Source organism: Oncorhynchus clarkii, chromosome 28 (genome assembly GCF_045791955.1).
Source record: "Oncorhynchus clarkii lewisi isolate Uvic-CL-2024 chromosome 28, UVic_Ocla_1.0, whole genome shotgun sequence".
In the NCBI taxonomy this organism is placed as follows: Eukaryota; Metazoa; Chordata; class Actinopteri; order Salmoniformes; family Salmonidae; genus Oncorhynchus; species Oncorhynchus clarkii.
Genome location: NC_092174.1, coordinates 41488659 through 41513446, shown reverse-complemented (window position 1 = coordinate 41513446; position 24788 = coordinate 41488659). Strand labels below are relative to the sequence as shown.

General features: G+C 42.8%; 1 protein-coding gene across 2 annotated transcripts in view; it reads right to left on the bottom strand.

The window, feature by feature from the left end:
* LOC139387007 (epidermal growth factor receptor substrate 15-like 1) overlaps positions 1-17175 on the bottom strand; it is a 66184-nt gene extending 49009 nt beyond the window's left edge. For both annotated transcript variants that reach the window (XM_071132950.1, XM_071132951.1), the window contains exons 1-10: positions 17088-17175; positions 16300-16341; positions 11762-11851; positions 11595-11642; positions 11409-11504; positions 10894-10965; positions 6601-6726; positions 6177-6236; positions 5644-5997; positions 2106-2269 (exon numbers count right to left, since the gene is read on the bottom strand). In XM_071132950.1, the coding sequence (XP_070989051.1) occupies positions 2106-2269; positions 5644-5997; positions 6177-6236; positions 6601-6726; positions 10894-10965; positions 11409-11504; positions 11595-11642; positions 11762-11851; positions 16300-16341; positions 17088-17114 (1079 nt within the window). In that variant the 5' untranslated portion in view covers positions 17115-17175. The remainder of the gene's footprint in view (positions 1-2105; positions 2270-5643; positions 5998-6176; positions 6237-6600; positions 6727-10893; positions 10966-11408; positions 11505-11594; positions 11643-11761; positions 11852-16299; positions 16342-17087) is intronic.
* Positions 17176-24788: the final 7613 nt, after the last annotated feature.

The following is a 24788-nucleotide window of genomic DNA, read 5'->3' as shown; positions in this document are numbered from 1 at the left end:
AAAATACAGATGGAAACTCTCTAGGTAGACGGTGTGGTCTACAGCTTATCATGAGATACTCTACCTCAGGCAAGCAAAACCTCGAGACTTCCTTAGTTATTGTGCCCCAGCTGTTGTTTATACAGTGGGGAGAACAAGTATTTGATACACTGCCGATTTTGCAGGTTTTCCTACTTACAACGCATGTAGAGGTCTGTAATTTTTTTATCATAGGGACACTTCAACTGTGAGAGACGGAATCTAAAACAAAAATCCAGAAAATCACATTGTATGATTTTTAAGTAACTAATTTGCATTTTATTGCATGACAAGTATTTGATACATCAGAAAAGCAGAACTTAATATTTGGTACAGAAACCTTTGTTTGCAATTACAGAGATCATACGTTTCCTGTAGTTCTTGACCAGGTTTGCACACACTGCAGCAGGGATTTTGGCCCACTCCTCCATACAGACCTTCTCCAGATCCTTCAGGTTTCGGGGCTGTCGCTGGGCAATACGGACTTTCAGCTCCCTCCAAAGATTTTCTATTGGGTTCAGGTCTGAAGACTGGCTAGGCCACCCCAGGACCTTGAGATGCTTCTTACGGAGCCACTCCTTAGTTGCCCTGGCTGTGTGTTTCGGGTCGTTGTCATGTTGGAAGACCCAGCCACGACCCATCTTCAATGCTCTTACTGAGGGAAGGAGGTTGTTTGCCAAGATCTCGTGATACATGGCCCCATCCACCCTCCCCTCAATACGGTGCAGTCGTCCTGTCCCCTTTGCAGAAAAGCATCCCCAAAGAATGATGTTTCCACCTCCATGCTTCACGGTTGGGATGGTGTTCTTGGGGTTGTACTCATCCTTCTTCTTCCTCCAAACATGGCGAGTGGAGTTTAGACCAAAAAGCTCTATTTTTGTCTCATCAGACCGCATCACCTTCTCCCATTCCTCCTCTGGATCATCCAGATGGTCATTGGTAAACTTCAGACGGGCCTGGACATGCGTTGGCTTGAGCAGGGGGACCTTGCGTGCGCTGCAGGATCTTAATCCATGACGGCGTAGTGTGTTACTAATGGTTTTCTTTGAGACTGTTGTCCCAGCTCTCTTCAGGTCATTGACCAGGTCCTGCCATGTAGTTCTGGGCTGATCCCTCACCTTCCTCATGATCATTGATGCCCCACAAGGTGAGATCTTGCATGGAGCCCCAGACCTAAGGTGATTGACCGTCATCTTGAACTTCTTCCATTTTCTAATAATTGCGCCAACAGTTGTTACCTTCTCACCAAGCTGCTTGCCTATTGTCCTGTAGCCCATCCCAGCCTTGTGCAGGTCTACAATTTTGTCCCTGATGTCCTTACACAGCTTTTTGGTCTTGGCCATTGTGGAGAGGTTGGATTCTGTTTGATTGAGTGTGTGGACAGGTGTCTTTTATACAGGTAACGAGTTCAAACAGGTGCAGGTAATGAGTGGAGAACAAGAGGCCTTCTTAAAGAAAAACTAACAGGTCTGTGAGAGCCAGAATTCTTATTGGTTGGTAAGTGATCAAATGTTATGTCATGCAATAAAATGCAAATTAATTACTTAAAAATCATACAATGTCATTTTCTGGATTTTGTTTTAGATTCCGTCTCTCACAGTTGAAGTGTAGTGCCAAAATCCCTGCTGCAGTGTGTGCAAACCTGGTCAAGAACTACAGGAAACGTATGATCTCTGTAATTGCAAACAAAGGTTTCTGTACCAAATATTAAGTTATGCTTTTCTGATGTATCAAATACTTATGTCGTGCAATAAAATGCAAATGATTTACTTAAAAATCATACAATGTCATTTTCTGGATTTTTGTTTTAGATTCCGTCTCTCACAGTTGAAGTGTACCTATGATAGAAATTACAGACCTCTACATGCTTTGTAAGTAGGAAAACCTGCAAAATCAGCAGTGTATCAAATACTTGTTCTCCCCACTGTACATTAATAAGGGATCATAGCTTTCACCTGGATTCACCTGGTCAGTTTATGTCATGGAAAGAGCCAAACGTGCTCCTAATGTTTTGTGCACTCAGTGTGTTTGTAAGGTGTTAAAATAACAATATGTAAGTCTAAGGTGCAGGCCATTCTGTCTCTCACCAGATCTGTGCCAGCATGGTCTTAGAAAGGTTGGACAGCATGAAGATCTCCATGACTTCCCCTCCGGTGACAAGACCGTCCATGTCTGTGTCTGTCTTCAGGAAGATGTCATTATAACGTCCTCTGTCTGCCACCGGGACCACCCAGTTCACTACTGCAGGTGACTAGCACACAGGAGAGAGGACAGGAGAGAGGACAGGAGAGAGGACAGAACTATCAACCCAGTTCATTACTGCAGGTGACTAGCACACAGGAGAGAGGACAAGAGAGAGGACAGGAGAGAGGACAGAACTATCAACCCAGTTCACTACCGCAGGTGACTAGCACACAGGAGAGAGGACAGGAGAGAGGACAGGAGAGAGGACAGGAGAGAGGACAGAACTATCAACCCAGTTCACTACCTCAGGTGACTAGCACACATGAGAGAGGACAGGAGAGAGGACAGGAGAGAGGACAGGAAAGAGGACAGAACTATCAACCCAGTTCACTACCGCAGGTGACTAGCACACAGGAGAGAGGACAGGAGAGAGGACAGGAGAGAGGACAGAACTATCAACCCAGTTCACTACCTCAGGTGACTAGCACACAGGAGAGAGGACAGGAGAGAGGACAGGAGAGAGGACAGAAAAACAGGACCGGAGAATAGGAGATACACTCTTTGGACAGAATCCTAATCCTAACTACAGTACGTGTGCATATCTTACCTTTTCAGAAATCATGCATTCATGTCAATCAATGGGCATTAAACACTCTTTGATGGTATGCATATGTGCTCAAATTATGGAGTGTAGCTTTAAAGCAGGGACACTATGTCCTATGGTTGTTCACATGCCTTCTTAAAAAAGTGTCATGTTGTTGTGTCTGAGGTTATGATGACACATTGTGGGTGTGGCATCGTTTCCCTTTCAATGAAACCTGTTCCTCTTAATCATCAGACACATTCCTTACAAACAGATGACTAAGAAAAGAACCACTCAGGGATCGAAGACAATTCAGAGAATGTTGCCAAACAAGTCTACTTATATGACAGATGAACCATCCCAGTAGGTGAAGAGTTAGGGTTTATGACAGATGAACCAGTGGGTGAAGAGTTAGGGTTTATGACAGATTAACCAGTAGGTGAAGAGTTGGGGTTTATGACAGATGAACCAGTGGGTGAAGAGTTAGGGTTTATGACAGATGAACCAGTGGGTGAAGAGTTAGGGTTTATGACAGATGAACCAGTCCAGTAGGTGAAGAGTTAGGGTTTATGACAGATGAACCAGTCCAGTACGTGAAGAGTTAGGGTTTATGACAGATGAACCAGTCCAGTAGGTGAAGAGTTAGGGTTTATGACAGATGAACCATCCCAGTAGGTGAAGAGTTAGGGTTTATGACAGATGAACCAGTGGGTGAAGAGTTAGGGTTTATGACAGATTAACCAGTAGGTGAAGAGTTAGGGTTTATGACAGATGAACCAGTGGGTGAAGAGTTAGGGTTTATGACAGATGAACCAGTGGGTGAAGAGTTAGGGTTTATGACAGATTAACCAGTAGGTGAAGAGTTGGGGTTTATGACAGATGAACCAGTGGGTGAAGAGTTAGGGTTTATGACAGATGAACCAGTGGGTGAAGAGTTAGGGTTTATGACAGATTAACCAGTAGGTGAAGAGTTGGGGTTTATGACAGATGAACCAGTGGGTGAAGAGTTAGGGTTTATGACAGATGAACCAGTGGGTGAAGAGTTAGGGTTTATGACAGATGAACCAGTGGGTGAAGAGTTAGGGTTTATGACAGATGAACCAGTGGGTGAAGAGTTAGGGTTTATGACAGATGAACCAGTGGGTGAAGAGTTAGGGTTTATGACAGATGAACCAGTCCAGTAGGTGAAGAGTTAGGGTTAATGACAGATGAACCAGTGGGTGAAGAGTTAGGGTTTATGACAGATGAACCATTGGGTGAAGAGTTAGGGTTTATGACAGATGAACCAGTCCAGTAGGTGAAGAGTTAGGGTTTATGACAGATTAACCAGTAGGTGAAGAGTTAGGGTTTATGACAGATGAACCAGTGGGTGAAGAGTTAGGGTTTATGACAGATGAACCAGTCCAGTAGGTGAAGAGTTAGGGTTTATGACAGATGAACCAGTCCAGTAGGTGAAGAGTTAGGGTTTATGACAGATGAACCAGTGGGTGAAGAGTTAGGGTTAATGACAGATGAACCAGTGGGTGAAGAGTTAGGGTTTATGACAGATGAACCAGTGGGTGAAGAGTTAGGGTTAATGACAGATGAACCAGTGGGTGAAGAGTTAGGGTTTATGACAGATGAACCAGTGGGTGAAGAGTTAGGGTTTATGACAGATTAACCAGTAGGTGAAGAGTTAGGGTTTATGACAGATGAACCAGTGGGTGAAGAGTTAGGGTTTATGACAGATGAACCAGTGGGTGAAGAGTTAGGGTTTATGACAGATGAACCAGTGGGTGAAGAGCTAGGGTTTATGACAGATGAACCAGTGGGTGAAGAGTTAGGGTTTATGACAGATGAACCATTGGGTGAAGAGTTAGGGTTTATGACAGATGAACCAGTCCAGTAGGTGAAGAGTTAGGGTTTATGACAGATTAACCAGTAGGTGAAGAGTTAGGGTTTATGACAGATGAACCAGTGGGTGAAGAGTTAGGGTTTATGACAGATGAACCAGTCCAGTAGGTGAAGAGTTAGGGTTTATGACAGATGAACCAGTCCAGTAGGTGAAGAGTTAGGGTTTATGACAGATGAACCAGTGGGTGAAGAGTTAGGGTTAATGACAGATGAACCAGTGGGTGAAGAGTTAGGGTTTATGACAGATGAACCAGTGGGTGAAGAGTTAGGGTTAATGACAGATGAACCAGTGGGTGAAGAGTTAGGGTTTATGACAGATGAACCAGTGGGTGAAGAGTTAGGGTTTATGACAGATTAACCAGTAGGTGAAGAGTTAGGGTTTATGACAGATGAACCAGTGGGTGAAGAGTTAGGGTTTATGACAGATGAACCAGTGGGTGAAGAGTTAGGGTTTATGACAGATGAACCAGTGGGTGAAGAGTTAGGGTTTATGACAGATGAACCAGTGGGTGAAGAGTTAGGGTTTATGACAGATGAACCATTCCAGTGGGTATAGGAGGTAGAGGAAATTCAGGTTGGTATATAGCTGCTGTAACCCTTAACAGACTTCTCAGGAACAGGGAGGAAGACTGAACGACGTCCTGGCTTTACTAAGAAAAGCACAGCCGCCTCTTACACTTTCTGAGATTCGTTACCTACCCTGCCGACAGTCCGAGGATGAACCCTAATGCCTTCTCAATGTGCTAGTCAAATAATTAGAGGGAATCAAGGACAGTCTGCAATAACATTAAAGGCGAAAATCGTCAAATCTCACAACCGCATAGGGTTCTCGTCAAAAAGAGTGCACTACATAGGGATTAGGGAATAGTGTGTCATTTGTGACACAGATGGGACAGTGTAACAGCATTCCGACCCATTCACCAGGCAGGGTGTGGATTGATACTGTACTCTGTACTGTACCGTACCTGTGAGGGGGCTTTGAACGAAGGTTTAGGAGAGAGACTGCCAGCGCTGTTGATGGAGGTGATGCTTCTGTGAGATGGAGTGGAGTGTAGGGTGTCTTTGAGAGGAGGAGAGTTTGCTGTCCGAGACAGACCAGACAAGCCAGGCAGAGCCGCTACAGCGCCGGGCAGGGGAGGAGAGCTGACTGTCCGAGACAGACCAGACAGGCCTGAGAGGGCAGACAAGGGAGGCAGGACGGAGACGGCGCCAGGCAGAGCCCCCGCAGACTTCTTCCTCTTGGATGGAGGGATGAGGGAGGAGGGTAGGACGGAAGGGACAGGCTCCTTCTCCATAGCCCTGTACACCAGGTGCATGGCCTGGAGGGGAAAGGAGAAAACAGTTCAGCAAACTTCATTTGCCCCATTTATACCTTGCGTAGGTGTGTCTTAGTGATTGGATTGTCATGAAAGGATGACGAAAACCACATGTTAATGCAAGGTGTAACCAGGCTAATTGGCGTCTTAACTCCATGAGCTCTCTCCTCCAATCAACTTACCACTGAAAACTCCTCTCTGTCCAAGTGTCCATCTTTATCCACGTCACCGAGGTCCCAAATCTACAGAACAGAATATAACAACAATATAAGCTCTAGCTTTCCCACTGTTACCACATACCTATCCAATGAAATGGCTAGGGGGTAGGGGCTAGGGGGTGGGGTAGGGGCTAGGGGGTAGGGGCTAGGGGGTGGGGGCTAGGGGGTGGGGTAGGGGCTAGGTGGTAGGGAGTTTTCTAGGGGCCATGGGGTAGGGGCTAAGGGGTAGGGGGTAGGTGGTAGGGGGTGGGGTAGGGGCTAGGGGCTAGGGTAGTGGCTAGGGGGTGGGGTAGGGGCTAGGGGATGGGGTGGGGTAGGGGCTAGGGGGTAGGGGGTATGGCCTAGGGGGCAGGGATTGTTTTTGGACAGAACCTTGTCATGTGCTTACCCTTCCTAACACATCCATGGGTAGTTTGGAGTTGATCAGGACAGGTTTGACTTGGTCTCCAGACAAAAGACCGTTGACTGGTAGAAGACTTTCAAAGATGCCATCAAACTTCCTTTTTTCATCAGACTGGAGGAAAGGCAAGACAGGGAAAGATAGAGACAGAGAGAGAGAGAGACAGGGAAAGAGAGAGGGAAAGAGAGCCAGGGAAAGAGAGAGACAGGGAGAGAGAGAGGGAAACAGAGTCAGGGAAAGAGAGTCAGGGAAAGAGAGACAGGGAGAGAGAGACAGGGAGAGAGAGAGGGAGAGAGAAACAGGGAGAGAGACAGAGACAGGGAGAGAGATGGAGAGAGAGAGAGAGAGAGCGAGCGAAACGGAGAGAGAGAGAGAGAGAGAGACAGGGAGAGAGAGAGACAGGGAGAGAGAGAGAGAGACAGGGAGAGAGAGAGAGAGACAGGGAGAGAGAGAGAGAGAGACAGTGAGAGAGAGAGAGACAGTGAGAGAGAGAGACAGTGAGAGAGAGAGACAGTGAGAGAGAGAGAGACAGTGAGAGAGAGAGACAGTGAGAGAGAGAGACAGGGAGAGAGAGAGAGAGACAGGGAGAGAGAGAGACAGGGAGAGAGAGAGACAGGGAGAGAGAGAGAGGGGGAGAGAGAGAGACAGGGAGAGAGAGACAGGGAGAGAGAGAGAGAGAGAGAGACAGAGGGAGAGAGAAACAGGGAAAGAGGGAGACAGAGAGAGATGTTACATGGGGTTACTCCTCACCTCCTTCTCAAAACCAATTGAAAGAGAAGCTCAGAGGACCCATCTACCAATGGTGCAGTATTGACTTATGCCTGTTTATAATCATCATAATTCTGGTCATCACTTTGTGGATTTAAGCTCACTGCATTTCTCCAACATTAAAAAAAATACATTGTCAAACATGTATAGGTCAATTGTTTAACAAAAGGTATGTGTTCTACAAACAATGACTTCAAAAATGATTCATACCCCTAGAATTTTACCACATTTTATTGTGTTAGAGCCTGATTTAAAATGGATTCAATTGAGAATTGTTGTTACTGGCCTACACATAATATCACATAATGCCAAAATGGAATCATGTTTTTACAATTTCTTTGCAAATTAATTAAAAATGAAAAGCTGAAATGTCTCGAGTCCATAAGTATTCAACCCCCTTGGGAGGGGGGGGGGGGGGGGGGGGGGGGGGTGCATGCTATCAGATAATAGCTTCTTATGCTTTCGCCGAAAAGCATTTTTAAAATCTGACATGTTGGCTGGATTCACAACGAGTGTAGCTTTAATTGGGGTACCCTGCATGTGTGATTTAATGAAAGTTTGAGTTTTTATCTCGTACTATTTGAATTTGCCACTCTGCATTTCCCCAGGCTATTGGCTAGGAGAGAAGCAAGCGTCTCAATATCCGTAAGAGGTTAATTAAGGCAAGCCTAAATACATTCAGGAGTAGAAATGTGCTTAACGAGTCACATAATATGTTGCATGGACTCACTCTGTGTGCAATAATAGTGTTCGCAAGTGTTGTTGTAAAGTTTTTGGGGGACATGACGAAAACATGCTAATAATAGTTAAACAGTCAACTAGAGGGTACACGATATGTTTTGAATTGGCTACATAGCTATTAGTCTGTTCCTTATCATATTTTATAGGCTAGTTCCACCTGCTGCTGTAAATGGACTCTCCTTGAACAACTGCTCACCTGTCTCACAAACACGCAGGTGATGAGCGCCAAATGACACTCCGATCCTGGCTGATACCTTTGATTTTGATCGATAAAGTATTTTAAAACTGTGCCTAAATAAATTACATTAACAGAAATGAATTTCCATTACTTTTTGGATTTCATAATGTTCCTAAACTTTTCCAGGCATGGAAAACACCATTTAAAAAAAAAAAAATCCATGAATTATCCAGGATTTTCATGACCGGAAAACCTGGTCAGTCTGCTTTCCACCAGATACTGGGAGTTGAATTCACCTTTCAGCACGACAATAACCTAAAACAGAAGGCCAAATCTACACTGGAGTTGTTTACCAAGAAGACGGTGGACAGTTTTGACTTAAATCTGCCTGAAAATCGATGGAAAGACTTGAAAATGGTTGTCTAGCAATGATCAACATCCAATTTGACAGAGCTTGAAGAATTTAGAAAAGAATACTGGGCAAGATGTTTACAATGCAGGTGTGCAAACCTCTTACAGACTTACCCAGAATGACTCACAGCTGTAATCGCTGCCAAAAGTGATTGATTCTAAGACGTATTGACTCAGGTGTGTGAATACTTACTATGTACGTAAATTAGATATTTCTGTATTTCATTTTCTAAAAGAAAATTGAAAAACACGTTTTCATTTTGTCATCATTAACCATTTTGTCATCATTACCCAGCTAGCTGGCTAATCCATTTTGAATTCAGGCTATAACACAACAAAATGTGGAATAAGGATACTTACCTATTGTTCACCTAATACCTTTTTGCACTATTGGTTAGAGCCTGTAAGTAATCATTTCACTGTAAGGTCTACCTACACCTGTTGTATTCAGCATTTCACTGTAAGGTCTACTACACCTGTTGTATTCAGCATTTCACGGTAAGGTCTACCTACACCTGTTGTATTCAGCATTTCACTGTAAGGTCTACTACACCTGTTGTATTCAGCATTTCACTGTAAGGTCTACCCACACCTGTTGTATTCAGCATTTCACTGTGAGGTCTACCTACACCTGTTGTATTCAGCATTTCACTGTGAGGTCTACCTACACCTGTTGTATTCAGCATTTCACTGTAAGGTCTACTACACCTGTTGTATTCAGCATCTCACTGTAAGGTCTACCTACACCTGTTGTATTCAGCATTTCACTGTAAGGTCTACTACACCTGTTGTATTCAGCATTTCACTGTAAGGTCTACCTACACCTGTTGTATTCAGCATTTCACTGTGAGGTCTACTACACCTGTTGTATTCAGCATTTCACTGTAAGGTCTACCTACACCTGTTGTATTCAGCATTTCACTGTAAGGTCTACCTACACCTGTTGTATTCAGCATTTCACTGTGAGGTCTACTACACCTGTTGTATTCAGCATTTCACTGTAAGATCTACTACACCTGTTGTATTAAGCATTTCACTGTAAGGTCTACCTACACCTGTTGTATTCAGCATTTCACTGTAAGGTCTACCTACACCTGTTGTATTCAGCATTTCACTGTAAGGTCTACCTACTACACCTGTTGTATTCAGCATTTCACTGTAAGGTCTACCTACTACACCTGTTGTATTCAGCATTTCACTGTAAGGTCTACTACACCTGTTGTATTCAGCATTTCACTGTAAGGTCTACCTACACCTGTTGTATTCAGCATTTCACTGTAAGGTCTACCTACACCTGTTGTATTCAGCATTTCACTGTAAGGTCTACTACACCTGTTGTATTCAGCAGTTCACTGTAAGGTCTACTACACCTGTTGTATTCAGCATTTCACTGTAAGGTCTACCTACACCTGTTGTATTCAGCATTTCACAGTAAGGTCTACCTACTCCTGTTGTATTCAGCATTTCACTGTAAGGTCTACTACACCTGTTGTATTCAGCATTTCACTGTAAGGTCTACTACACCTGTTGTATTCAGCAGTTCACTGTAAGGTCTACCTACACCTGTTGTATTCAGCATTTCACTGTAAGGTCTACCTACACCTGTTGTATTCAGCATTTCACTGTAAGGTCTACTACACCTGTTGTATTCAGCATTTCACTGTAAGGTCTACTACACCTGTTGTATTCAGCATTTCACTGTAAGGTCTACTACACCTGTTGTATTCAGCATTTCACTGTAAGGTCTACTACACCTGTTGTATTCAGCATTTCACTGTAAGGTCTACTACACCTGTTGTATTCAGCATTTCACTGTGAGGTCTACTACACCTGTTGTATTCAGCATTTCACTGTAAGGTCTACTACACCTGTTGTATTCAGCATTTCAATGTAAGGTCTACTACACCTGTTGTATTCAGCATTTCACTGTAAGGTCTACTAGACCTGTTGTATTCAGCATTTCACTGTAAGGTCTACTACACCTGTTGTATTCAGCATTTCACTGTAAGGTCTACCTACACCTGTTGTATTCAGCATTTCACTGTAAGGTCTACCTACACCTGTTGTATTCGGCGCACGTGACAAATAAACTTTGATTTGATATGATATGAATGCTTTCTGAAGGCACAGCATATCTATCATTGATTGATTAATTTCTACGTACAACAGGTATGAATGCTCACCCTTACAGCCCAGTGGGAATCAGATGAAGGTGTACTCAGCGATGTGCTGAGCAACGGAGTATTTGTGTCTCTCTGCAACAATACAAAAAACAACTTAGATTGTTTCAATAAAGACCACGGTAGTTCTTAACTGATATGACGACTGAGATTACCCCAATGAAGATAAGATCAACAGAGGGGTATCAACCGCCAGCTAACTTTAATAAACAACCAGAAATAACTGTTGATTTTCTGATACATTAAGAAAGATAAACTTAGACATGTGTTTTTTGGTTGTTGAGTCAATTGGACCATTCCTATTTAAAACTGAAACTGCTAAAACAAAGATATTTCAGATTATATAGGCGGGTTAGCTAGATAACTCATTCATCTTGTGTTCATTGCTGAAATGATTGAGACGATCAAGTGCATGTTTCTACTTTTGTTTAAAAACATAATAATACATAGGACACTACAAACACACGTTCCCTACGAGGACAATATAGTTGGTGGTAAGTAAGTAAAGTATCACTCACAAACTTGGGTGCTGCTAGAGTCTGATTGAGGTTGTTGAGACTGATGTCGTTGCCACCCTGAGCTGAGGCCACCAACCTCAACGCTATAAAGAAACCCTGGGAGGAACAGAGGATCTGGTCAATGGTTCATGTGGGAAATCATTAATGAATTGGTAGTAAGAAGTAATAGAGGTTCATTTTATTTACCCGTTTGTCCAAGAAGCCCTTCCTTTCTGGATCGGCCAAATCCCAGATCTGAAAATGGTCAAATAATATGGTGTAACTGTACGTAGTTGGAGTCTTGGATATGAAGTGTGCAGTTTACTGAGCGTGGTGTGTGTGTGTGTGTGTGTGTGTGTGTGTCTGCTACTCACTTTTCCTAAGGTACTGTCTGAAAGGCCTGATTTCTTCAGGAACTGAGCTGCATCTGCAGCTCCTACTGTCCCAGTGTCTCCCAGATCCACCTTCAATGGGGGAACGGAATGGAGGTAATGTAATCAGCTGGTTGTGCTTCTGTATACAGTCACTCTGCTCATTAGCCCTGTATACAGCCACTCTGCAACATTAGCCCTGTATACAGTCACTCTGCTCATTAGCCCTGTATACAGCCACTCTGCAACATTAGCCCTGTATACAGTCACTCTGCTCATTAGCCCTGTATACAGTCACTCTGCTCATTAGCCCTGTATACAGTCACTCTGCTCATTGGCCCTGTATACAGCCACTCTGCAACATTAGCCCTGTATACAGTCACTCTGCTCATTAGCCCTGTATACAGTCACTCTGCTCATTAGCCCTGTATACAGTCACTCTGCTCATTGGCCCTGTATACAGCCACTCTGCAACATTAGCCCTGTATACAGTCACTCTGCTCATTAGCCCTGTATACAGCCACTCTGCAACATTAGCCCTGTATACAGCCACTCTGCTCATTAGCCCTGTATACAGCCACTCTGCAACATTAGCCCTGTATACAGTCACTCTGCAACATTAGCCCTGTATACAGCCACTCTGCTCATTAGCCCTGTATACAGTCACTCTGCTCATTAGCCCTGTATACAGTCACTCTGCTCATTAGCCCTGTATACAGTCACTCTGCTCATTAGCCCTGTATACAGTCACTCTGCTCATTGGCCCTGTATACAGCCACTCTGCAACATTAGCCCTGTATACAGTCACTCTGCTCATTAGCCCTGTATACAGCCACTCTGCAACATTAGCCCTGTATACAGCCACTCTGCTCATTAGCCCTGTATACAGCCACTCTGCAACATTAGCCCTGTATACAGTCACTCTGCAACATTAGCCCTGTATACAGCCACTCTGCAACATTAGCCCTGTATACAGCCACTCTGCAACATTAGCCCGGTATACAGTCACTCTGCAACATTAGCCCTGTATACAGCCACTCTGCTCATTAGCCCTGTATACAGCCACTCTGCAACATTAGCCCTGTATACAGTCACTCTGCTCATTAGCCCTGTATACAGCCACTCTGCTCATTAGCCCTGTATACAGTCACTCTGCTCATTAGCCCTGTATACAGTCACTCTGCTCATTAGCCGTGTATACAGTCACTCTGCTCATTAGCCCTGTATACAGTCACTCTGCTCATTAGCCCTGTATACAGTCACTCTGCTCATTAGCCCTGTATACAGCCACTCTGCTCATTAGCCCTGTATACAGCCACTCTGCAACATTAGCCCTGTATACAGCCACTCTGCAACATTAGCCCTGTATACAGCCACTCTGCTCATTAGCCCTGTATACAGCCACTCTGCAACATTAGCCCTGTATACAGCCACTCTGCAACATTAGCCCTGTATACAGTCACTCTGCTCATTAGCCCTGTATACAGCCACTCTGCTCATTAGCCCTGTATACAGCCACTCTGCAACATTAGCCCTGTATACAGCCACTCTGCTCATTAGCCCTGTATACAGCCACTCTGCTCATTAGCCCTGTATACAGCCACTCTGCTCATTAGCCCTGTATACAGCCACTCTGCTCATTAGCCCTGTATACAGCCACTCTGCAACATTAGCCCTGTATACAGCCACTCTGCTCATTAGCCCTGTATACAGCCACTCTGCAACATTAGCCCTGTATACAGCCACTCTGCTCATTAGCCCTGTATACAGCCACTCTGCAACATTAGCCCTGTATACAGCCAATCTGCTCATTAGCCCTGTATACAGCCACTCTGCTCATTAGCCCTGTATACAGCCAATCTGCTCATTAGCCCTGTATAAAGCCACTCTGCAACATTAGCCCTGTATACAGCCACTCTGCTCATTAGCCCTGTATACAGCCACTCTGCTCATTAGCCCTGTATACAGCCACTCTGCAACATTAGCCCTGTATACAGCCACTCTGCAACATTAGCCCTGTATACAGCCACTCTGCAACATTAGCCCTGTATACAGCCACTCTGCAACATTAGCCCTGTATACAGCCACTCTGCAACATTAGCCCTGTATACAGCCACTCTGCAACATTAGCCCTGTATACAGCCACTCTGCAACATTAGCCCTGTATACAGCCACTCTGCTCATTAGCCCTGTATACAGCCACTCTGCAACATTAGCCCTGTATACAGCCACTCTGCAACATTAGCCCTGTATACAGCCACTCTGCAACATTAGCCCTGTATACAGCCACTCTGCTCATTAGCCCTGTATACAGCCACTCTGCAACATTAGCCCTGTATACAGCCACTCTGCAACATTAGCCCTGTATACAGCCACTCTGCAACATTAGCCCTGTATACAGCCACTCTGCAACATTAGCCCTGTATACAGCCACTCTGCTCATTAGCCCTGTATACAGCCACTCTGCAACATTAGCCCTGTATACAGCCACTCTGCTCATTAGCCCTGTATACAGCCACTCTGCAACATTAGCCCTGTATACAGCCACTCTGCAACATTAGCCCTGTATACAGCCACTCTGCAACATTAGCCCTGTATACAGCCACTCTGCTCATTAGCCCTGTATACAGCCACTCTGCTCATTAGCCCTGTATACAGCCACTCTGCAACATTAGCCCTGTATACAGCCACTCTGCTCATTAGCCCTGTATACAGCCACTCTGCAACATTAGCCCTGTATACAGCCACTCTGCAACATTAGCCCTGTATACAGCCACTCTGCAACATTAGCCCTGTATACAGCCACTCTGCTCATTAGCCCTGTATACAGCCACTCTGCAACATTAGCCCTGTATACAGCCACTCTGCTCATTAGCCCTGTATACAGCCACTCTGCAACATTAGCCCTGTATACAGCCACTCTGCAACATTAGCCCTGTATACAGCCACTCTGCAACATTAGCCCTGTATACAGTCACTCTGCAACATTAGCCCTGTATACAGCCACTCTGCTCATTAGCCCTGTATAAAGCCACTCTGCAACATTAGCCCTGTATACAGCCACTCTGTAACATTAGCCCTGTATACAGCCACTCTGCAACATTAGCCCTGTATACAGCCACTCTGCAACATTAGCCCTGTATACAGCCACTCTGCAACATTAGCCCTGTATACAGCCACTCTGCTCATTAGCCCTGTATACAGCCACTCTGCTCATTAGCCCTGTATACAGCCACTCTGCAACATTAGCCCTGTATACAGCCACTCTGCTCATTAGCCCTGTATACAGCCACTCTGCAACATTAGCCCTGTATACAGCCACTCTGCAACATTAGCCCTGTATACAGTCACTCTGCAACATTAGCCCTGTATACAGCCACTCTGCAACATTAGCCCTGTATACAGCCACTCTGCAACATTAGAACTGCAACACTTATTGGGTGTAAAAGTTGGAACATTGGGATCCTTTTAACGTTAACAAAAAATCCCTAACCGAAAAACCATTTATTTTACCCCCACTTAATTATAAATCACAGTTCAGTTATAACAATACATTATTTTCTGTGTTATAGCCAATAGGCTGGAAAGGCCTGGGGAAGTTGTGCAATTCAAATACAACCAGAGAGGAAGAGGCAAAACGGACACTACTTGGTGAATTTGCAAGGCATGACAAAACACTGCAAGATGAAGATTACCAAAACATATGAGCACGCTTCTGCCTCTCTCTCCCTGGCCTGTCTGCTCGCTAATGAAGCAAGTGTGTTCAGTCTTCGGTCTGTTGTGTGTATAGTATCCTAGCCTATTCACCGCACCGATGTCTTAGAGGGGTAACCTACTCTTAGTTTTGGTCTCATATGAAATTACAGTAGCCTGTATCGATTACGCTTTTCAGACGTATTGGGATGTGGCCCCTTGAAAGCGTCTCCGCTACTGCATGTTTGATTGTCTGTGAGGGTATGCTACACTACGGGTTTTCAAATGCCGACACGAAACATTGTCTGGTGATATGAACGGACGTTTTACTTGTCTGTAAAGGAATGTCGCTTCTGAAGTGGGACTCAAATCCATCACTCGGCAATCAGAACCGTCAACCAAATAATATCGAGCTGCGGCGCTGCAAAGGTACAGACCTGATGCGGCACGGTTTTTTTAATTGTCTGAAAAGTTATCAATTGTCGCTATCGACATGATATACTGTAGCTGCGTTCTGTCTGTAACGGGTTACGGTAGATATAACTTCATTAATCAGCCCTTGCGGTCATACATATGTAATAGCACCATTATTCTGCATTGTAAATTAATGTGGAATTGTATGATGTTTTCTTATCGTTTTAACGGAAAACCGATTTATAAAAAAAATGGCCGTTTAAACCTTAAAAGCAATATTGTCCATTTGTCACGTCCCTAATTGGAACTGCATTGTAATGAATTGTAGGAAGGAGCAGAGTGGCTATAGCTTATGTAGAGACATACCAAATAAATTGACAACATTTTAGGTGTAACAAACAAAACACGAATGGCACAAATTATCATTCATTCACCTGTCTGTAGTAGACTTCGTAAACTGGGTTTCCACTCGATAACTGCAGAGAAATCAAGAAACGTCAGGGGAGATATAGTTTTTAAAAAATAATAAAAAACTAGCACGTTTACTTACACATTTTGGTCTACTTACATTCAACACATTTTTGGGAAGACTTGAAAGATGTAACCTATGTTGTCACAGGTGAAGTTACAGCGAATCAACAGTGTCTAAGTCTGTGCCACTGTCAGTATGAAGTGGTTTCAAGTCTGCCATGACCATCTCTTTTAAGTAGAGCAACCCACATTACTTGTAATAAAGATGAGCAAGTCAACAGCCATAAGAAACGGTGTGAACAGTGACGATTAGGAAGATAAAGAAGGAAATTACAGCTGAGCTAACAAACACTGGAGCTAACAGCTAACAGTTCAACTTTTGGTGACTTGGCTGCAAGCTAACTTCAAATAGACTAGTAGCTAATTGTTTGACAGTGATAGTGTTACTGACACAACTACGATAGTAAAACATTGATTGTCAATGTGATTCATGATATTAGGAAAACATAGCTACAGCTAGATAGCAATCATTTAGCTACACCAACTGAGCTACATTGTCGGCTCCCTTCCTATTGCAGGCGAAAATGCTAACAGCTAGCTAGACAGCTAACAAGGGGACATGCATCAATCTATGACTTCTCGGCTAGTGGTTACCATATAATTCAATCACTTTCGAGATGTGTGAATGACTAGCTAATGTACACCATTTAACCATAGCAAAAACATCTGGAAAGTACGCATTTGGAGTTACCTGGGTGAGAGTCATGAGCGCCGCCATATTTCCTGCTGTGTCGAGAGCGCGCACACCCTTGAAGCTACGACGCGCCTCACCACTGACAGCTCGACATTGTTGACATCAGTGGTGTGGAGGAGCATGAATGCAAGGGGAGGGAAAACCTGTTATTTTCAGTAACACCGAATAAAAGAAAACAATAGAATAGAACTAGCTACACCCTTTTCCATTGTTCACCCTTTTCTATTCAGTGCCAAGTCTAGGACAAAAAGGCTTCTCAACAGTTTTTACCCCCAAGCGATAAGACTCCGGAACAGGTAACCAAATGGTTACCCAGACTATTTGCATTGTGTGCCCCCCCATCCCTCTTTTACGCTGCTGCTACTCTCTGTTTATCTTATATGCATAGTCACTTTAACTATATATTAATGTACATACTACCTCAATTGGCCCGACCAACCAGTGCTCCCGCACATTGGCTAACCGGGCTATCTGCATTGTGTCCCACCACCCACCACCCCCTCTTTACTCTACTGCTACTCTCTGTTCATCATATATGCATAGTTACTTTAACCAAATCTACAAGTACAGACTACCTTAATCAACCTGACTAACCGGTGTCTGTATGTAGCCTCGCTACTTTTATAGCCTCGCTACTATATATAGCCTCTCTACTATATATAGCCTTGCTACTGTATGTAGCCTTGCTACTGTATATAGCCTGTCTTTTTACTGTTGTTTCATTTCTTTACTTACCTATTGTTCACCTAATACCTTTTTTGCACTATTGGTTAGAGCCTGTAAGTAATCATTTCACTGTAAGGTCTACTACACCTGTTGTATTCAGCATTTCACTGTAAGGTCTACCTACACCTGTTGTATTCAGCATTTCACTGTAAGGTCTACTACACCTGTTGTATTCAGCATTTCACTGTAAGGTCTACCTACACCTGTTGTATTCAGCATTTCACTGTAAGGTCTACCTACACCTGTTGTATTCAGCATTTCACTGTAAGGTCTACCCACACCTGTTGTATTCAGCATTTCACTGTAAGGTCTACCTACACCTGTTGTATTCAGCATTTCACTGTAAGGTCTACCTACACCTGTTGTATTCAGCATTTCACTGTAAGGTCTACCTATGCCTGTTGTATTCGGCGCACGTGACAAATAAACTTTGATTTGATTTTCCATTCCTTATAACTTTTATGAAAAATATGTTGGCAAAGAAATGATGGTCATCATAGAACACAGACATTCAATAAATGGGAATAAACACTCAAGTTGGATCACTTATTTCCGAGGCATTTTGCTAATTTACTGTGCTTGTTATTCAACAGGCGCACTATTTTTCTAATTTATTGTCTGTCTTTATTACTATTTTTTTTTTATTGCTTTGGTACTATTTTCACAAGTATGTGGAGAATTTTAGTAGTACAGAACTAAAAACTGGTAACACTTGTAACGCAGCTAGTCATACATATTGTGCCTTTCATTGTGCATTAATTTTGTTTGTAGACATCTTTCACCACACAACCATTCAAAATATACGTTAACTGTGAAATATAATGAGTACATTGGTTTAATCATAAAAACACAAAATAATTATATCGTTTCAATGTAGTTATTTTAACAACCAGTTCATCCAATTGCAAAACATTTACGATACATGTTTCAAAATTGCCCTTTGAATGTAGTATGCGACATTACAGTGTTTTCACATTAGACAACACACTTGCAGTACCCATTAAAATTGACTGAACATCAAATGTCTATAATTTCCATCCCATGTGTGATCAAATGTGTGATGATTGAAGACATCTTTCACAATGTAATCACAATGCGAAATCGCAGTAAATATCCTCATTGTTCATGCAACTGGGGGAAAACTTTTGGCATGGCGAATTCAAGCCTGACATACTGTAGGTCTGGATGTAAATCATTGCATGGCTCGTCTGTGGGGGATGATATGTGCCAGAATTAAGCCTAGACAACTGCTGTCGCCTACCATTGAACGTTTGACTGACATGATATGATACAAACGCCTTGCTAACGTCTGCGTGACGCCTGCGTGTTAATGAAAGTCATAAGGTGCATAGTTTATATTTAAATGTATTAAACCATAAATGTTAGAAACTTAACGTTTTTCCTGTGCACGCCGACATGCCAAAGTAGCCACCTTGAGCCACCGCTTGTGTATTTCCTGTTATAGCTAATGGCCTATAAAAGATGATGTCCAATCTATAGGTCATCTGTCTTTCCCTCAACAACTCATGGCATGGTATGTTGTCCTATCTCGCTGTATACAGATCTAAATATTGTTAGCCAATCACAGACTGTGTTGTTACCAGTTCCCAGTAGCCTACATCAGAGAACCAATAAGAGTTGTGTCCGTGGCTTTCAGTCGAATAGAGGAGTTCATAGGCTTTCCCAGGGGGTCCGTGCACTCGATTTACGAGAGTGTCTGGCCAAGATAGTTTCCTTAGAGACGATGAAAAGAATTACCAAGATGTCCTTGATCCGACTGAGGAGTAAGCAGGTTATATTTAAGTTGTGATATCACTAGGAAATATTTAGCCCTACTGTGTTGCTAAGGCAAATTTGGTTGATTTGAAAATAATAACTTTTTGTCTACAACGAGCATAGGCAATATTCTTTACTATGTCGATAGGGGAGTAGACTAGTGTACAATAATAACGTAATTTGATGTGCTAGTATTATTTATTTCATGGATGAATTACATTGTAAATGAAAATATACACACATGGGGCTATAGGATATATACATGTACATATTTTACATTGTAATACACTACCCCTACATTCCACTGTGTGCTGGAGCTATGGGTTTATTTTTCCACTGTCTCTAGGCCTACGCATTCACACTCGAACGGAATTGAATGTGGGATGCATAACTACTTTTCACTGAAGAAGGGAACGAGGTACAACTTATAATTTCGATCGAAGACCTTAAAATCATGCCTGACAAGAGCAATGAAATCAAAACGATATCTAAATATAGTGTGGATAACAGAATAGCCTATTCTACAATAATGTAAGTCTATGGGCTAGTATTCATTTAAATGACTATGGTATTGTACAAGGTAGATAGAGGAGCAGCAATGTCGAGGAGCAATAATGTAAGTCTATGGGCTAGTATTCATTTATTTAAATTGTAAATGTGTACGAGTACGCTACTTCATTCAATGATTATGGTATTGTACAAGGTAGATAGAGGAGCAGCAATGTAGAGGAGCAATAATGTAATTGAATGTGCTATAGTATAATTTGTTTAATTGATGAATGAAATTGTAAATGGGGATGGAGAGGCTACTTCATTCAGTGAATACTAAATGTCTTGCTATCTCTGGGAGTACGTTAGTGAAGGCTTTTCAGCTGTTGAACTATGGCAAGGTTGAAATCATTTCTAAATCGATCTTTCTTTTAGTCAATAAGTGATGAGCCAGAGCAACCAATCACCGTCCCTGCAGCTGTTCTACCCACCACCCACACTGCTCTCCCTCCACAAGCATGCTCATCCTCTACTCCTGTTCAATTAATTTGACACCAGACTGAAAAAGACTGTACATACATACCTCTGTGTCCATCTCATTGCAACATGATCCAACCAAGGCCAAAGATGGACGCCTAAAATGTGAGAAATGTAAACAAGATGCTATAGTTGTATGTGTGTGTGTGTGTGTGTGTGTGTGTGTGTGTGTGTGTGTGTGTGTGTGTGTGTGTGTGTGTGTGTGTGTGTGTGTGTGTGTGTGTGTGTGTGTGTGTGTGTACGGACTTCCAAGAAAAGACATGAGTGGATGGCAAATGAGATAGCGATGAGAGTGAGAGCATAAGTATGAAAATAAAGACCCCTTGGGATCTAAAATGAATATGGGGTGCCCTCTTGTGTCTCCTTTTTTGTCCATTTGAGGATACTACAGCACCCCTGGTGGAGGTTCTTGGAACACTGCTATTTAAGTCTGAGCAGAGATTGATGAAAACCTTCAAAGTTGGTGGTGCTACCAGGCAGATGTTTGAGAAAGGGGTTCCAAAAGGGTTCTTTGCCTGTCACGAAAGGACAACCCTTTTTGGTTCCAGGTAGAAGTCTTTTTGGTTCCATGAAAAACCCTCTGTGGAATGGAGCCCGAAAGAGTTCTACCTGGGACCAGAACGGATTCTCCTATGGAGACAGTGGAACAATCCTTTTAGGTTGTAGATAGCACCTTTTTATCTGAGTGTAGGCCTATATTGCAGTGGTGGTTCCGTGGTTTTCTGTAATAAAATAAATAACAAAAAAAATCAGAAATACTATGAAACAGACCCACTTTTAGCACACATTTGCAAGCAGGCAAAGTAACCTTCTATGTGTGCTGAGGCATGTGTGATCCCTCAACATTGACAGGATTGACAACAACAAAAAGTCATGCTCACATGCAAACAAACGTTAACATGTCTAACTTGCACCGTTATGCAATTATTAGGAGACTAGATACAAATAGCTAACACTGGCTACCAATGTTCTAGCATTCATTTATTGAGGCAAGCAGATCAGAGATGTCAAGGTGGTACCCAAGTATATGCCATGTGTATATGTGACACATACATATTTATGGTCATATGTTTTGATGTTTTATTTCATTTGTTATTTTATGAACCCATTTATTGTATCATAATGGAGGTTGGCTAGGTTGCTAATGGTTTACATTTAAGAGAAGTGATGGCGTCTGAACATTCTGTACTTTTTTTCAACAATGTTTTAGATCAAATTTGTTTTATTTTCTATGAACAAAAGCTCAGTTTACTTTATGTAATATATGTAAATATGTGATGTCACGAGAAAATGTGTTGGTGTTAATATTTGTACGAAGATAGCGTTTAACATTTCGCTAGCTTGAGGCTAACCAAATTTAGCTTGGCTAAGCACTTGTTAGCTCTAGGCTAGTTGGTTTCAGTCAATGTTTGCTTACATGTTAGTGGTTAATAATGTAATGGTTGTAGCATTGTTTCGCATATGCCTCCAGTAATTTGCAGTTTTTTCGAAATTGACACTGATAGTACAGTGAGTTATATATAATGTGATTGTGTAGATGTATGGTGACTCCAGGTTTGGATGAACGGACCAACGGGACTGCCATGTGCAAGTCCCTTAACGGGTACCAGGAATGGTGGGAGGACAACCTGAACGTAATTATATTTGCACACAACAGCAGCGTCCAGGCGTCCAGAGCACTCACCCTATCGCCTGCTGTACGGACGGGATCAGCAGCTGTTTATTGAGGTAAACAATGCAATTGAATATAAAATGATTGCAAATACTCTAGTATAAAAAAAATTGTGATTGACTTGTCTATTGCTATTTTTATATAACGTACTTTGAGATCACTTCAATTTTGATCAGATTTCGACCTGATGTGGTGGAAGTTGTCGAACCAAATCAGAACGTCTTCGTGGACCACCTTCGGGCATTCGGTGATGATGATGAGACAGAACGATGAAGAGGTTTTCGACCAGGTAAAAAGTATTGTCTGTTGTTAATTTATTTTCTGTCCCTCCTAAGATATACAGTGCCTTGCGAAAGTATTCGGCCCCCTTGAACTTTGCGACCTTTTGCCACATTTCAGGCTTCAAACATAAAGATATAAAACTGTATTTTTTTGTGAAGAATCAACAACAAGTGGGACACAATCATGAAGTGGAACGACATTTATTGGATATTTCAAACTTTTTTAACAAATCAAAAACTGAAAAATTGGGCGTGCAAAATTATTCAGCCCCCTTAAGTTAATACTTTGTAGCGCCACCTTTTGCTGCGATTACAGCTGTAAGTCGCTTGGGGTATGTCTCTATCAGTTTTTCATATCGAGAGACTGACATTTTTTCCCATTCCTCCTTGCAAAACAGCTCGAGCTCAGTGAGGTTGGATGGAGAGCATTTGTGAACAGCAGTTTTCAGTTCTTTCCACAGATTCTCGATTGGATTCAGGTCTGGACTTTGACTTGGCCATTCTAACACCTGGATATGTTTATTTTTGAACCATTCCATTGTAGATTTTGCTTTATGTTTTGGATCATTGTCTTGTTGGAAGACAAATCTCCGTCCCAGTCTCAGGTCTTTTGCAGACTCCATCAGGTTTTCTTCCAGAATGGTCCTGTATTTGGCTCCATCCATCTTCCCATCAATTTTCTGTCCCTGCTGAAGAAAAGCAGGCCCAAACCATGATGCTGCCACCACCATGTTTGACAGTGGGGATGGTGTGTTCAGGGTGATGAGCTGTGTTGCTTTTACGCCAAACATAACGTTTTGCATTGTTGCCAAAAAGTTCAATTTTGGTTTCATCTGACCAGAGCACCTTCATCCACATGTTTGGTGTGTCTCCCAGGTGGCTTGTGGCAAACTTTAAACAACACTTTTTATGGATATCTTTAAGAAATGGCTTTCTTCTTGCCACTCTTCCATAAAGTACAGATTTGTGCAATACACGACTGATTGTTGTCCTATTGACAGAGTCTCCCACCTCAGCTGTAGATCTCTGCAGTTCATCCAGAGTGATCATGGGCCTCTTGGCTGCATCTCTGATTAGTCTTCTCCTTGTATGAGCTGAAAGTTTAGAGGAACGGCCAGGTCTTGGTAGATTTGCAGTGGTCTGATACTCCTTCCATTTCAATATTATCGCTTGCACAGTGCTCCTTGGGATGTTTAAAGCTTGGGAAATCTTTTTGTATCCAAATCCGGCTTTAAACTTCTTCACAACAGTATCTCGGACCTGTCTGGTGTGTTCCTTGTTCTTCATGATGCTCTCTGCGCTTTTGACGGACCTCTGAGACTATCACAGTGCAGGTGCATTTATACGGAGACTTGATTACACACAGGTGGATTGTATTTATCATCATTAGTCATTTAGGTCAACATTGGATCATTCAGAGATCCTCACTGAACTTCTGGAGAGAGTTTGCTGCACTGAAAGTAAAGGGGCTGAATAATTTTGCACGCCCAATTGTTCAGTTTTTGATTTGTTAAAAAAGTTTGAAATATCCAATAAATGTCGTTCCACTTCATGATTGTGTCCCACTTGGTGTTGATTCTTCACAAAAAAATACAGTTTTATATCTTTATGTTTGAAGCCTGAAATGTGGCAAAAGGTCGCAAAGTTCAAGGGGGCCGAATACTTTCGCAAGGCTCTGTATATAAAAGATGTATTTTAATATAATATGAACCAAAATTGCAGTTATTTCTATTATCAATAAAGGTAAGACTGAACATGGACAAGGTGTACGAGAAACAGAAGGAGAGCCACCGGAGGAGAATCAAGCAGACCCAAGTGCTTCGACATCCGGGCGAATGACTTCGCTTGGAAGAAGGACAAAAGGAAGGCGAGACCTGGGAAGCCTTGCCGCTCTTTCGCTCCTAGCTGGGGTCACTGTTAAAACCTGTTTGGGATAGGGGGTAGTATTGTCAACAGTCTTTAGAACCTTGTTGCAGGCTTCTACTATTAAGGGGGAGCGAATAAGAGCTGTTAGACTAAGGGGTCTGGCAGAATGCCATGAGCTAAGTCACGCGCGAGGACGTGAGGGCGAGCTGCGTTCTTTTTCATTTCTAAAGACTAAGGAATTGTCCGGTTGAAATATTATTGAAGATTTATGAAAAAACATACTAAAGATTGATTCTATACATCGTTTGACATGTTTCTACGAACTGTAATATAACTTTTTTGACTTTTCTT